Genomic DNA, 15,682 nt, shown 5'->3' with positions numbered 1-15,682 from the left:
AGCGCTAGTACATTTCATTACTTTGTACATGTCTCCATATTTTGCTCTTGCTCAGTGTGTAGTAAGCCTGAGCTAAAGGAGCATCACTCCCAAATGGCTGGAATATATTATGACTTTGAATTAGATTTTAATGATGAAAGTAACAATAAGCCACATGTATATAATTATACTAACAGTGTTTCATATAAGAAAAAAAAAAATTAAAAGACAAAGTCTGAGTTAAAAAAAAAAAAAAAACTGTTACTGACTGAGCAAGTTACTGCAACCGTTACTGAGACCACATTCATTACACTGAATCGTTTAAAGCAGCTCAACATACTATAACACAGAGTCAAAAGACACCAGCAATGTTTGCTCTTACAATCACAGAAATACGTCAAGTCTGATGTACCTTTTGACTAAAATATCTTGAGCGATGACTCACTCCCCCACGGGTGGACAGACAGGCAGCATTATATGCCACCTTGTTCTGTTCTTTATAATAGTGGCATTAAGGATTAAGTTTGGATAGAACAAGAACTCATTAACATCTTGTTCTTAAAGAGATTAGTCTTATAAATGTGAATTAAAACTATGTGTGTACGTGTGTGTGTGTGTGTGTGTGTGTGTGTGTGTGTGTGTGTGTGTGTGTGTGTGTGTGTGTGTGTGTGGACTGGATAAATAGGGAGCAGGAGAGGATTCACCATAGAGCCACTATTGTTAATTAACCCTTATTGTGACCCAGCAATAAGGCAGGCAGCAGAGGTCAACATTGCACAGCAATTAAGACCCATCCAATAGATCACTAAACCACATCAGAATTTTTTTTTACTGATGTAGTGATGTTACCAACAACTTTCTGGAATATCTGCATCAATAAAAACATAACTTCCTGCTCACAGTTAACGTTATTTACCTTTTCAGTGTATTATGTCATGAAGAAAGTGGAACATTTGTGTTATACCTTGCTGTAATTTCACAAGATATCATACGAATTGTTGTGCATAGGTTTTCATACGAACCCGTTGATGAGAATGTGTTGCTCCTGGGGACAAACTAGTCCAATTTTTGTCGATCAATCAAACTTTTAATAGAAAAATATTCTGCCATATGCTACGGTAGATGAGGTCTGTCATCAACTGGGACTCCTGGCAGTTTATAAGTATGGATGAAAATAGAAATGTGATGCTGACTAGGATGTGATGGTAGTTCTTAATGCAACAAAACTTGGTCTCTGTAGTTGGCAGTCACAGTAGTGGTGTGACAGCGATCAGGACCTACATACTGTAAACATGTTGGCTCAGATACAGATTTTATTGTGGGGCTCGACATTATCCAATAAAACACACACACACACACACACACACACACACACACACACACACACACACAATACAATGGCACCATCTAGTGGCTGATAATATGAATCACTGGTAGTGAATGATGGCTGATGCTCTCTCTCTGAAAGGAGCTTAATAGAGTTGTTTTGAATGGACAAGAGTGATTTGATACTGGAAACCAGCCCAGGTCATTGGCTTAGGAATATTTGCCAAAAACGTAGGCCTACCTGCTGGCATCTTTGTGGCTTGTTATTTCAGGCCAAGGCTACAAAGATATTTTGGGAGGCGTGATGCGTTGGTTTAATGCTAGAATGTTATTCCAGTTCAGGTGAAACAAATAAAGGAAATAAAGAATGACAATAAATCTGACCACAGGCACAAGGTGATCCATCCATCTGCTAGATCTAATCTAAGTTATTTCCTCATCACAGGAAGCCATGGCATGAATATACAATAATGCAGAGAACATAGATTTCTGTAATCTCACAGAGATTTTGACAAACTGAATGAGAAGCACATTTATTTCAAATGTTTTTTTCTTGGTTAACTTCGATGTTTCTTTTTCTATTAGCTTTACTTTTCAAGTTGCTGAGTGTGCATGTTCTCCAGCAACATCCTGCCTCACTATCTTCAATGGCTTTTACAGGCTCCTGCAGTATATGCAGCAACAGACACTCTGCAATCTGTAATAGTTTGTGTATCATCTCAGTAATATGGATGCTGTTGTGTTTTAACAGGCTGCTTCCCTGGAAGCACTGTAACAGCACAACAATGTAATGGTCTGATAATGTAGAGGGACTGTATGTGTAGCCATGTAGACTGTGTGTAATTCTGGACTGGCAGCATTGCTCTGAGTGTGGTTACTATATAGCCTACAGTAATATGCTAATGTGCATGTGCATTGAGGATAGCCAACAGACCCACTGAGAGATAGTGCAAAGCCATTAGGTGTGTGTGTTTCTTTGTAGTTGTGTGCATGCTGTGTTAGTTTGTCTCTATTTAAAAACAATCCTTGGAATCAAGGACATTTCGCTGGTTCTTACTTTTTTCCAAGGTGATATGGTTATAACAGTGCACCATTTTCCAAAATTCCGCTCGATATATTTGGTATGGAATGGATACTACAGTAGAATTAAAACTGTTTTGTGGGAAAGAAACAGTTTAGGTTAGAAGTAGTTTGAGGGTAGGGCCTACATGGTTTGTTATTTTGTTGCTGGGAATACTTATATGTTTAGCTGATTTCAATCCAGCTCTGTGTCATGGCAGGGTGGCAAAGGGAAATACATGGTCGTAATGTGTAGGTTTTTGGATACAATGTATGGCTTAATGGAGTCTGGTTAAAGTTAGGAGTTACTGGATCAATAAAACACACACACACACACACACACACACACACACACACACACACACACACACACACACACACACACACACACACACACACACACACACACACACACACACACACACAGCTCCCTCCCTTACACTCCTCGATAGATCCTTGGATTTGGGAACGGCCTCCTGGCTCCCTCCCTCTCTTATTGTGCCAGATCAGCGGGGCCTTGAAATGAATCATTAATGACCGGTTCCAACGGCTTAATGGCCTCTAATGTTCTGTAATGATCTCCCGTCAACGCCATGTGCGCGGCCTTAATGGATCCAATACCGTGGAGAATTCGCTGGTTTGAACTTCAGTAATTCCTCCTCTTTTCGTCGAGCAGCGCACAACAGGAAGTGCGAAAAGCCATGAGCACAAGGCTCCGAAACTCCACGGGCGCAGGATGAGTTTCCCTATCCGGCGATCGACCTCAGGTAGGACCGGGGGCGACGGTCTGAAATAACGAGATTTGACCCGGCGTATAGCAGCATAATCCTGCTACAAAATTCTCAAAAAGGACCTGTACGAATATTAGCAGAAATCGGCACTTTGTGTATAATATACTTTGGGAATAGGCTGTTGTAGGGGAGAAAGGATAAACGATAAGGTCGACAGAAGTCTCTAAAAGGACTTTTCTAAAACACTGTCTTGGTGCTCATGTTGATGTTACGGATACATTTTATTTTCGAACTTAACCTGTTTTCAAAATATTTAATTTTCGATTTCATAAAGTTGTTTGAAATAATTCGATCAGTTTTGGTATAACCTAAGAGAAAGGTGTGTTTGTGACTCAAAACTTGAAGCGCTGTCCGTGGTGCTGAAAGACGCGCCGGGCGCGCCCTTCTGATGAGAGCGACTGCTCGACTCCAAACAAAACCGTTTTATTACATACATGCACGAATTTACATACATTCATAATGCATGGTATTTTAATGTAGGCTCTGAGTGTTATGCTGTTGTATCCTTCCCAACCTTGAGAATAAATTCATCTTTAAAGCATTTCTGGGAATTGAGATCCTAAACTTGTATCGGTGTCCTCCACGCTCATTTCACAACTGCAACTTTTAAAACAATATAGAACTTAAATAGATGTCTCAGTTGGGAAGCGCAAAAATAAATTGTTCATTTATTTTGCCTGTAGCGGCCTGCAGGGCGGTTTCTTACTTCGTCTACTCTACCAAAACAAGATGAACCAAAGTTTAATATAAATTTTACCTTAACTGAAATGTCCCAAAACTGATATACACTAATTCGTTGTAAACATGTTTAACACTATTCACTACTGCTTTTGATGTCCGACCTTCTAAAGGCCTCAGTAGCTTGCTGCAAAGTGTTTAACTCTATGAATACTGCCGCATGCTGCTGGGTTACTTATCATACTCTAACTGGCATTCATGGTTAGACTGAGAATCACACATATACTGTAAGTAATATACTGTATCCGTCAGGATTAACTCCCTCTTCTCCAACTTCTTTTTGTCAATTATACTGCCAGTAGGGGGCGCTACGGATCTCCATCCAAACCTTATAGAAGTTTACAGGCTTTTACCCATATAATAGAAACAAGATTTAACAGCTCAGCTGTATCTTTTAAACCCATTTTTTTTAATTTGTGTACGTGATTGTGTATGCAACAATCTATATAGACTTTGTTTATTCTGAAATTACTCTATGCCAGAGATCTTCAACAGGGGGTCTGCAGGGGGGTCACCAAATTATTGTTAATATTTTTTAAGTTTTACATTTTTTTTTTTAAATGTCTTAACATAAATCCAACATATTATTAGCAAATATAAATCAACCTATTTGTGAAAAATCCTCACTGATGATAGGCTAAGTGGCCTATAGGTAAGGTAGTCACTAAGATCAACAGATACGGTTCATCCTGAGGATTCACTGTGCCATATGTATGTTTAACATTAAAACATGATTTATAAAATCATGCCAACAATTATTTTTTAATAGCTTAGTATTCTATGCAAAAAAGGGGTATACATGTATAAAGGCTTTAGGCCGCCCTACACGTTATTGTAGGCCCAGTTTAATATGTAACTTCATTTAATACAATATATGTAGTAGGGGGTCCCTGCTCTGTCTCTCCTTCAGTTAAGAGGTCCTTGGCTTAAAGAACGTTGAAGACTCCTTCTCTATGCTATCAATTTAGTTCACTGAGATATTGTTTTTTATCGTGGAAACAAAACCGTTACTAATTCTCCCCTGTGTTATTAAGCTGCTTATTTGTTTCCATTGATGGGTGATCTCTATTGATTGATGTGTTTTATTTAACATTTCAATTTGTTATTGTGATGATTTAAGGCTAAAGGGGGGAGAATTAGTGGTGTTTATGTTCCTCAGAGGCACCTTGTATCTGGTTTGTTTGTCCTGCAGCCTGTATTGTTACAGTTTGTTACTATAGTTTGTGTGGCATTTGCTTTTAGGGGCACGTGGTGTGGGTTTAAAAGCAAGCTCATAAATGAAAGATGCAGGCCTAGCTTTCAGTCAATTCCTTACAGTGCTTGTATGCGTTTGCTTTCATATTTTGAGATGACATCACAGATTAGTTATGAAATGTTTTTTTTTATGGCTGAAGTGTCGTCTCTATGAGGGAATACACAGCATGTGGGTTGAACTGTATGCTAACACCTAAACAATATTTATTTGTACATTTATAAGTGTCTTACCTAACCAGAAGGCCATGTAACTTCAACTGCTTCAGTCAAGGACAGGCTAAAGGCTCCATTCAGTGACTGACCAGGTCCTGACCTCAGTATCTGTCCACAGTCCATCACTTTCTCCTCCATTCACTGGCTTATTCTCACAGCAGGCTACGGCTTACCAAGTTCCCTCCTCTTCAGTCTTGTAATTCTCTGCTCACCACATCCTCTTACTCTCCAGCCATCGATTTTCACTACATTTTCCACTGGTAAACAGCATGCATCTCTGCCTGCTGCTCTGTGCCTGGTGCCACAGGTCGAGCTCCACTCTTTCTCCACTGCCTTGTCTTCCTCAAGACTGGTTGAGGTTTCAGTTGCCATGCGCCGTTGCGGCTGTATCTGCCGCTGACAGCTGTGCATCTGTTTTCCTGCTGGGGCTTGCCTGTGGCCAGTCGACATGCATGAATTGGCTAATTGCTGCTGCATGTGTGCCTCTGCTCTGGTCCAAATGCAAAGGGAACATCTAGAGAAACGACAGAGCTCATCCGGATTGAAGTGCTGTCTCCGTTATTCACCACCTCCTTGCACGCTGCAGTCTTTCAGCAGCAGTGGTGAACCTCTGCACCAAAATAAGATGAGCTCCTCCTTTACACACACACACACACACACACACACACACACACCTATTCCATTATTGTCCCTTCACTTCATTTACCTTTACTCATATTGTACTTTATTTCCTCATGCCTACTAATATGTAATATTTCCTTCTCTCTCTTCTTTCTCTAGCCATTACTTTCTCTACCACTCACACTCAATAGCCTACAGTATAGGCCTCTCTCTCCCTCTCTTCATTTTTTTCTCCTTTTGCTCTCTGTCATTCATCTCTCTTTTCCCAATCCATTTGTAGGTTGTGTATTATCTACAAGCTTCTCTCTCGCTCTCTCTTACTCAATATCTCATTTTCTCCCTTTCGCCCCCTTTTCCATTATCCCTCCTCTCATTAATTCACCTGCCTGTCTCCTCTTTCTCTCTTATTTCGCAGTTTATTTTTTCTCACTCCTCCTATATTCCATCCCCCACTCCCCTCCCTCTCCCCATCCCAATCTCCCTGCCTATCACACATCAGTAGCCTATAGGCTACAGTCTAACATGTAAATATCATGCCACGTGGGGCTCAGGGCTACAGGTGCCCTATGAAGAAGAGCTGCCCAAACGCCCCTCATCACACTCCAAAGCCATCCGACCCCCTCCCCACACAGACACACGTAGGCTACACACTTGCTGCCCCCCCCACCTACCCACCCACCCACCCAACAAACACACACACACACACACACACCCCTTATTCGTTTTTCTTCCTCGGGGCGGGCAGGGCTGCAGCAGTTTTTATGAACGGAACCGAGCCGTTTCATTGACAAACATTCCGGTTGCTGCATTTCTGTCACGGACAGCGTCGAAGAGCGGAGCATCGCCGGGGGAGCGGTGCAGAACAGCAGCAGCAGAAGAGAAGGCAGCAGCTGCAGTGATCAACAACAACCCCCGGTGTCGTTCGCACCTGTTTATAAGCTGTTGATTCGCCACCTTGACCCGGACCGGATCCTCACGCAACCCCTATTCCTCCTTCACGCTCTCTGGAGACAGCCAGAAGAATCACCTGAAGGGGAATCACTCAGACAGCTTTTGCTACTCGGATCCCTATGGGGACGTGAGGCGCCGTCGTTAACGCTCACTCACTGGCAGGGGTTTGTTTAACGACTTCCACGAAGCGCCCGGACGCAGGGATGGAGGATTCTGGACGCTTTTTAAAATCACGAGACTGCAGCGACCGGTGTGTGGTGCGAACTGAGCGGTGGGTAGTGTAGACTCCCTCCCCGCAGCCCACACACCCCCACCGCCTTATCCGTGAACACACCCCATCCCTCCCAACCGGGACCCACAGCCGTGTTTCACTTCACCGAGGGAACATGTCCCGGGCAGCGGCTATCGCAAACTCCCTGATCCGTCAGAAGCGACAGGCAAAGGAGCGGGAGAAGGCGAATGCTTGCCGCGGCAGCGGCAGCCCGAGCAACAGCAAAGGCACAAACGAGAAGCAGAGCAAGCTGAACGTGTTCTCGCGTGTCAAATTGTTTGGATCGAGGAAGAAACGGAAGAGAAGGCGACCACCAGGTCAGATTGGGGGAGAGAAAAGTGGGAAAGCCACGGGCTGCATCACCACCTCAACCATCTTCACCACCAGCTGCAGCATCATTACCATCATCGCCACCAACACCATTTTCTCTCATCACTGAGGCTGGTCCTTCATCACTTCATCATTCGTCACCCTATGGATAGTCTCCTTCTGGCACTGGCTTAAGAATTCATCCAGTTGCATGACAACACATACATCATATGTGAATAACTTTGCATTGTCCTGCTGCAAAGTGTTGTAGCAGAATGTGTCTGTGATAGCTGATCTCATTTTAAAACAGGATCCCAATTTAGGCAGAGCTTGAGCTACTCCTGTTATGTTACATCTGTCAATTATTCTTTGATATATGTGCGCCACAATGTTCCTGGGGTCAGGGATTAACAGCGATTGGAAATGTAAACATCTCCTCTTATACTTCCGGCTTCTTGGAGACTGCTGGATGTGATACTTGTGAAGACATGACAGTGATAAGGAGTGGATGCAGTTAATGCGTGTCCTCTCCTCTGCTCCTCTCAGAGCCCCAGTTAAAGGGCATTGTGACCAGGCTTTCCAATTGCCAGGGCTTCCAGCTGCAGATGCAGCCTGATGGCACTATTGATGGAACAAAGGATGAAGAGAGCACCTATGGTAAGTCTAACTCTGGCATATGCATGTACAGAAAAGAATACTGGCCATCCAAATTTTCCCATATCCACTGATTTGCCTATTTCAAAAATCAACTTGGGGCTGCAACTAATCATTATTTTCTTTATAGATTAATCTACTGATACATTTCTCGACTCATTTTAGGGATGTCATAACAACAATACTACAGTACCAAGTCAATGCCAAAATTCTGAAACGTGACGGTACTCTTTTTTTCGAAAATGAAAAAAAGGTGTGAAAATGTGTCATAAATCGGGACAATACGGGAGAATTGTGACCACAGGAGGAAACCGGGAGAGGTTAATGTAGAAAATACATATAGTTAAATTCTTTGTACGAACTCTCGCAAGAGTTTTACACAAGACGGATCCTTTCTAGCCATAACTCAGAAGAACAGTAGGTGAATAGCCCTTCATCTCCATTCACGATGACTTGAGTGCAGTAGGCCTCTGGCTCTACCGTACAGTTCACCTGGAACTTCCAAACCACAAATTAGTCTGATTCTTTCTGCCGTTGTTTTTCACATAAAGCCCTATGTTAGCTACGATAGCTGACATTAGCTAACTTTAGCACTTGTTCCAGCGGAGCCCAGTTCTATGTGAAAAACCAACGGCAGACAGAAAAAGATTTAACATAAGATTCTTCCAGGTGAACTCATGGAAGACATTAACATAGGTTAGCTGTGTGCTGATGCCAGGCTTCGAAGCAGGTAGCTGTGGGTCCAGAAATGTTAACATTGAAAATGAGTGACAGCACAGGTTGAATCATATGTAGTCTTTATTTCTCAAATTTGCTTTACCTTTAATGTAAAGTTAGAAAAAAGGAGATCGCATATTACTGTAGCCTACAAAAGACTGAAACCACACTTTCTTTTGAACCTTGCAACATGTTGAAGGTTCAATATCGAGCACGGTCTAATTTAGTTCCCATATGTTCACTTTGGTGTTATCATCCAAACCTGTTTAAATCCAATTTAATGATTTTTACTCTTGAGGAAATCTGTCTACTGTGAGAATTTGCAAATCTCATACAGTCTCTCAGCAACATGTCAAGTGTTCATAATTAGGAAACTGGTGGCTGATTGTCCTCCAAATATCAGATGATATCATGGCAATGTGTTTAATGTTTCCTGCTTAAAGAAATCAATTAAATATCCACAGGACGCACATAGCAAAAGATACTTGAACGGATCCAGTGACCACATTTTCTCTCACTTGCTCTCCCTCTCTTTCTCACATACGAAAACACACGTAGACTACAACGCGTGATTGATACGGCTAATTCAATTCTGCTGTTGTGGTTCAGACGGCAATCGCTCTCCTTCTCGTGCACAGTTGGTGTTGCCAGCATCAAGCATTAATCTCTTCTATTTCTCGGGCCACCAACTGTTGTGTGTACAAATAGAAAGATGCAGCTAAAAAGGCAGTGTGTTCTTTAATTAGATGATTACATGGTGTATACATGATGTAAACGCCCACCTACTTAAAATCAGTCGACTGTGACTGGGTTTCAATGAATAATCCACGTAGAACATGATTGGCTAAATGAGTGTAATTAAACGAGGGCCTGGCTCATCAAACTGCCCGGAATAATTATGTCACTGCTACAGAGCTTTTACTATATTTTATAAATTATGATTTGCTTGAATGCACACCAGTGGGGAAAACAACAACAAAATATGATAAATAGTATTGTTGTCATCTTGTACACCCAAAAATGTCTACAAGATGAAGCTTTAAATCTATACTCATTTTGTTGCCACAGTAGATGCTTTCTGTTCATCCGACATGCCTGAAAATACCTTTAAATTAGTTTAGACAGTTAATGGAATACTCACTGTAATGTGTTAAGAGTGTGGAACCCAAACAGCTTAAGGTGATTATGTTTATGAATCGTGCCTTAAAACTCACACAAACAGCCATTGTCAAAGCACCTTGAACCTTGCATTATGCCTCTTTACATGTTCAAAAGTAGGAATTAGTTATTAGTTATCAATTAGTTGATTAATTGATAGAAAATGGTTCAACAACAGTTTTGATTGTTCATTGTTTGCTCGGATTTCAGCTTCTTAAATTATTTATATCTAACTAAAATGGAAGGAGTCTCAGGGCCAGATGTACTAACGCTTTTGCGCCCACTTCAGGCATATTTGTTTCGCAACGTGCACTTAAAAGCATGGCGAGGTATGTACAAACAGGCCGCACTGAGGTAAAAGCGCAGACTGCCTGTCGCGGGGACTGAAAATGGCAAATTGCGCTTTTCCGTGTCATGCATATGCATTCATGGGAGGGTGATGGGGAAAGTGGGAGTTTCCCAGAAAAAGAGATGGGAGGGGAAGCGTAAAGTGCGCCTAATTATGTATTCCGCGGTATGTACAAAAACTGCCCGTGAAAGCACGCCTTTATTTTGCGGTGAAAATTCTCCGCCTCTTAAAAGCAGGTGTAAAACCTGCCGCAAGCGGGTTTCCTCGCATATGCCTCCTGGTGAAATGGCAGCAGTAATCCGAGCAAGAGGAAGACATAGGTCAAGGAGACGAGCTGAAAGGATTTTTGCCACAAGGATCACACTTTTTCAGTTGAGTGAACACGAAATCATTAAGCGTTACAGATTAAGCAGCCTTGCAATATTACAATTACTGGAAGAAATCAAAGATGACATCAAATCTCCGACTCAGCATTCACATTCCATTTCAGCAGTTGTTAAACTCCTCGTTACATTACAAATATTGGTATCAGGATAATTTCAAATAGTCATAGGAATATCGCAGTCTGCACTTAGCTGTATCATAGCACAAGTACTTAACGCTTTGCTACAGCGCAATTTACGGTATAGTGGGCAGAGAAAGGCGCTGATTACCCGATGAACTGCAGGTTTGATAAATATGACGTAAACTGAAGTATCACAGCGTACGCTTTCTGCGGTTTGGCCATAGCGCTGATAATGCTACATTCGCAAATGTACGTACATCTGGCCCTCAGTCTGTATGTATGTCCTTCGATTTTCTCGACAACCGTGTGTAGTGTATTGAGAGGACACCCCAATTAACTGTTACACTGCCAAATGGCATGCTGGGTACAGTAAAGCTTGCTCTCTGTCGCTCGCTACAAAAAAGGGTCTCTGCAGACTACACAACACACCCTCTGAGATAACTTCCTGGATTAACGTACTTGTTTTAACCCTAACCATGATCTTTTCCTTAACTTAACCAAGTAGTTTTAGTGCCTAAACCTAACCAAACTGTGACCATTTCAAGAACGTATCATGTAGTAGGCGTGTCCTGTAGTACTCTGAACGCGCAGATAGACCTACTTGCTCGCTACAGTACATTCTAATATAAATGAAGAAAGAGACCCTAGATGTTACATTGTAGTAAACATTTCACTTTTTAAGCATCAGCAATGTAACTGTAAGCTTTTGTTCCTGGAAATAGCCTGGGCTCAAATAGCTAGCTGTTAGCAATAGGCATGGGCCGGTATGAGATTCTGACGGTATGATAAACTTCAGCAAAAATATCACGGTATCACGGTTTCACAGTATTACAATTACAGCTTTAAAAAGGTATTATTTTTTAAATGTCTGGGTAAAAAACAACTTCTTTTTCCACTGAACACAATGTAGTTTATTTTTAAACACACTGCACATTGGCAGGGGATTTCTAAACTGCACTTTCTGTCCTTGTAGACTCAAAAAACAGCTCATACCTTAGGAACGGTATGACAGAAAAAAAATTCAAACCGCGGTATACCTTGAAACTGGTAACCGGCCCATGCATAGTTAGCAAATGACGCGTATACTCTAGCATTGCTAGGATATGCAACTATGTCATACAAGGTGTATTGCTCAGGACCCAATGTAACACAGTAAGTGTGAAGTTGTTTGGATTAGTGGTTCTCGAGAATGCCTCGAGCAGCAATAACGGAAGCCAAGCAATCGGCCTGTTCTCAACAGGCGTGTTTTGAACGGTAACTGCACAAGTCATTGTAAATTGAATATTATTGTGTATTGCTCAAAGAAAACAAGCCATTTAAGGGCATTACCTTTGAGTCATTTTTCACTGCCTTCTGATATTTCATAGAGTAAATGATTGATCTATTAATAGAAAACATAAACTTAGCACAAAAAGTAAGGGAATTTGTGTTTGGTAGATTATTTCTCTGTGGTAACAATGCTTTTTGGCAATAGACTCCAACCATTGGAAAGCCTGTTTAGTTCCCTTACAAATGGTGCCCCATTTGTAAGAAACATGCATTTGTGGGATGAGCAGCAGCGCCGAGTATGTGGGTTGTGCCCATGAAAAATTTGTCAAATCTTCTCTGCCAATGCCAAACAGCTTATTCTGCCATTGACTCGTTTGGTGGATTGGATGATTGAAGTTTGAAGAAACAAGACATATTAGCAATTTAACAATGTATTATTTTCACAAACAGGAGCGTCAGTAGCATACCATACACAGCCTCACCAGCCTGGTCACACACTGCTGTGGGATGGCATCCCATTCTTTAACCAGCATTTGAAGAGCAGCAAAATAACCTGTTTGACAATTTGGCAAATTTTTCATGGGCGCAACCCACATACTCAGCGCTGCTGCTCATCCCACAAATGCATGTTCCTTACAAATATGGGGCACCATTTGAAAGGGAACTAAACAGGCTTTCCAACAGTATAAGATTTTTTGCTAAAAAGCATTGTTACCACAGAGAAATAATCTACCCAACACAAATTTCCTTACTTTTTGTGCTAAATTTAGTTGACAGATTAGCTGCCATTGTAAAAAACCCTTAGTTGTAGCTCAAGTAGGAATATTTTCATTTGTAATAGTAGAAATAGCTGTAAACTGACTCTGTGGCTTTAGTTATGAAACTTGTCCTTGCACTGCCAAATGTTTTCCAAACCCTGCTTTGCTATGTGCCTTTTGCCAATTCTAACCCTTTTCATTCCACACTTACTGACAACCCCTAAATCCTTAGTGTAATTCAGTGGCCTTAGCGCCTGACTGACCTTGTAAAAATAGCTTCTTTGTCGCAAAATGTCTAAATGTCTTTATACCAGATGCTACATTGATATTGCTGAGGATTTGTCTCTGTTTCCCTCTGTGCTCACTGTGTGAGTGCTCATTTGTTTGCTGTGTGTGTTTGTCGTGTGTGTACTTGTGTGGGTTTCTGTGTGCATACGTAGCTGTGTTCAACCTGATCCCAGTGGGGCTTCGTGTGGTGGCCATCCAGGGCGTCCAGACCAAACTCTATCTGGCAATGAACAACGAAGGCTTTCTCTACACCTCTGTAGGTCACCCCACACTCACAGACACACACCACCACCACCATCATCATCATTACAGACTGAAATCTCTTTGGTTGAGTAATGAAGCAGCAGCTCTGTGTGTGACCAGTCTCATTATCATCCTGTCATCACATCAGTACTTTATCTAGTGTTGCCTTGTGAATCAGCTGCCACTGGGTGTTATAATCCAATGTCTGAGCCTTTCTAATCTATCTACTGATATTGTGGCTTCACAGGACTGATTTCAGATCATCCTCCAGCCTTCTTTTGTTTATCTCCCTTAAGTCGTTCTTTGATAGGAAGATTACTTTTTGTCCATTTAAACACACATTCTGAATTTTGTTTTTATGTCCCAGGTAGATTCACACAAATATCCCCACTGTGCATGTCTTTCTTGTCAGAAGGCAGTGTTGGCTGCAGCACAGTGTATTAAAGATGCAGTAGGTAAGACTTATCAAACTAACTTTCATTTTCACTTTTCATATTTGCTGAAACTGACCCTATGTTCCAGTAGAACTACATAAAGCAGGTAATTAAAAAAAAATCTGGCTCCTCTGGCACCACCTACAGCCTGTAGTGCGATTTGGCCGGGGGGGTGTCTAACTGCGTGTTAATCATTGCTCATGCACACACATTCATTCTCCCTTGTGGGGGGAGGGGCTTAGGAGACCGTTTGGGCTTAAGCAGAAAGAGGGACTGAGAAGTTGTCAGTGTTCAAATTCTTTGGCTAAGTACTGGATCTTTACAATCCTACCTACAGCACCATTAAGTTCCTCATTTTAGCTCTTGAGCAGTGAGGGTGTGTAGCTAGAATAACAAAAAAGAACAAACATGCACTTTCAGAAATCTAAACAAGCCTGCGATACTAAAAGATGAAAACTAACAGAGAAAAATTGCCCACACCTCAAAGTAATAACAGCCATGCTGCTACGCTTGTGCCAGCACGTATACCACCACAATATCTGGCCCATCATGTCCAGTCCTGGGTGCTTTGCGTCAGTCATAACACTCATATCACTTGTTTCATCTTCTCGCCTGATATTAAATACACACACAAGATATTTATAGATACGTCCAGACAAAGCACATTTGTCCGTGTATTTGTACCTAATCTATTTGAATATCATAAATATACAAAACCTAAGGGAAATTCATACAAGATTAATAGATGACAGAGAGACAGAGCATTCTTTCTGTATTTTTCGGTTTCCCCCTGTAACCTGGGCACTACCTTTCTCTCAGTGGACTGGTTGGTATTCAAGGGAGTAGCCGGTTGCTATGGAGATGCAGGAATAAAGAAATTCACATGTCAGCTGTCTTAAGTTGGTGCAGTTTGTTCTCAGAGACCCTGCAGAGATAATAATTCAAATACTGGACTAACTGATGGATGAATACACTGATGGCGGTATGGAGGAACGATTGAACACTTTTTAATGCAGTTGCCATTACAAACCCATACCTTCTATGACTCAGCTCCTTTTCTGCAGCTAACGCCTCCCACCTCTCCATGTCTACTTAATCACCGTCTGGTCTTCTTTCTTTTATAATTTGTTCTCATATCTGTCACACTTTGCTTCAGGAACATTTTACCCCGGAGTGTAAGTTCAAGGAGTCTGTGTTTGAGAACTACTACGTTACCTACTCCTCCATGATGTACCGGCAGCAGGCTTCGGGTCGGGCCTGGTACCTGGGACTCAACAAGGAGGGTGGAGTCATGAAGGGGAACCACGTCAAGAAGAACAAGGCCGCAGCACACTTCATACCGAAACCGCTCAAAGGTAAAGCCAGTAGGGGAGTGAACTGCACCACTTAATAGCACAATGTCTCCAAGGAGCAACAGACTAAAGTTCAAGTTAAACTGAACTGGACTTTTATTCTGCAAAAGTATACATATTTCTATCAACTATAAACACTTTCAAAGTACCAAAACACAAAATTCTCTATAACATTATCTGCTAAAGAGGGAAAGTTTCTTGGTGCTCAGCCGAAAGGGTAACTACCGTTTTTTTCAACCCTATTTTCCTATGTTTTTGTGTCTAAGTGACTGATGGGAACAACAATCTTTGACATTGGTCCAGTATTAAGCGAGATCGCTGCAGTCGGCAGCAGTGAAACAAGCCCCAACTTAAATAAATTGCTTGTATTTACCTTCACAAAAGTGTTTTTTTTTTGCCACTGATGGGCTCAGATTAATATTCTAAGTGTCTGACAACATTAT

General features: G+C 41.7%; 1 protein-coding gene across 5 annotated transcripts in view; it reads left to right on the top strand.

Annotated features, from left to right (window-relative positions):
- The window catches only part of fgf13b (fibroblast growth factor 13b), a 39,104-nt gene that overhangs the window by 3,098 nt on the left and 20,324 nt on the right, over positions 1-15,682 (top strand). For 2 of the 5 annotated variants that reach the window (XR_004899152.1, XM_031280853.2), the window contains exons 1-4: positions 6,677-7,520; positions 8,059-8,169; positions 13,363-13,466; positions 15,044-15,242. Coding sequence is in view for 4 of the 5 variants with exons in the window: in XM_031280853.2 (XP_031136713.1) it covers positions 7,319-7,520; positions 8,059-8,169; positions 13,363-13,466; positions 15,044-15,242 (616 nt within the window). In the remaining variant the exon portion in view is untranslated. The other 3 variants (XM_031280855.2, XM_031280857.2, XM_031280854.2) reach the window with 3 other exon arrangements.

The sequence above is a fragment of the Sander lucioperca genome, chromosome 13 (assembly GCF_008315115.2).
Source record: "Sander lucioperca isolate FBNREF2018 chromosome 13, SLUC_FBN_1.2, whole genome shotgun sequence".
NCBI lineage: Eukaryota > Metazoa > Chordata > Actinopteri > Perciformes > Percidae > Sander > Sander lucioperca.
Note: the sequence above shows the minus strand (reverse complement) of the source record. Positions and strands in the feature narration are given on the sequence as shown.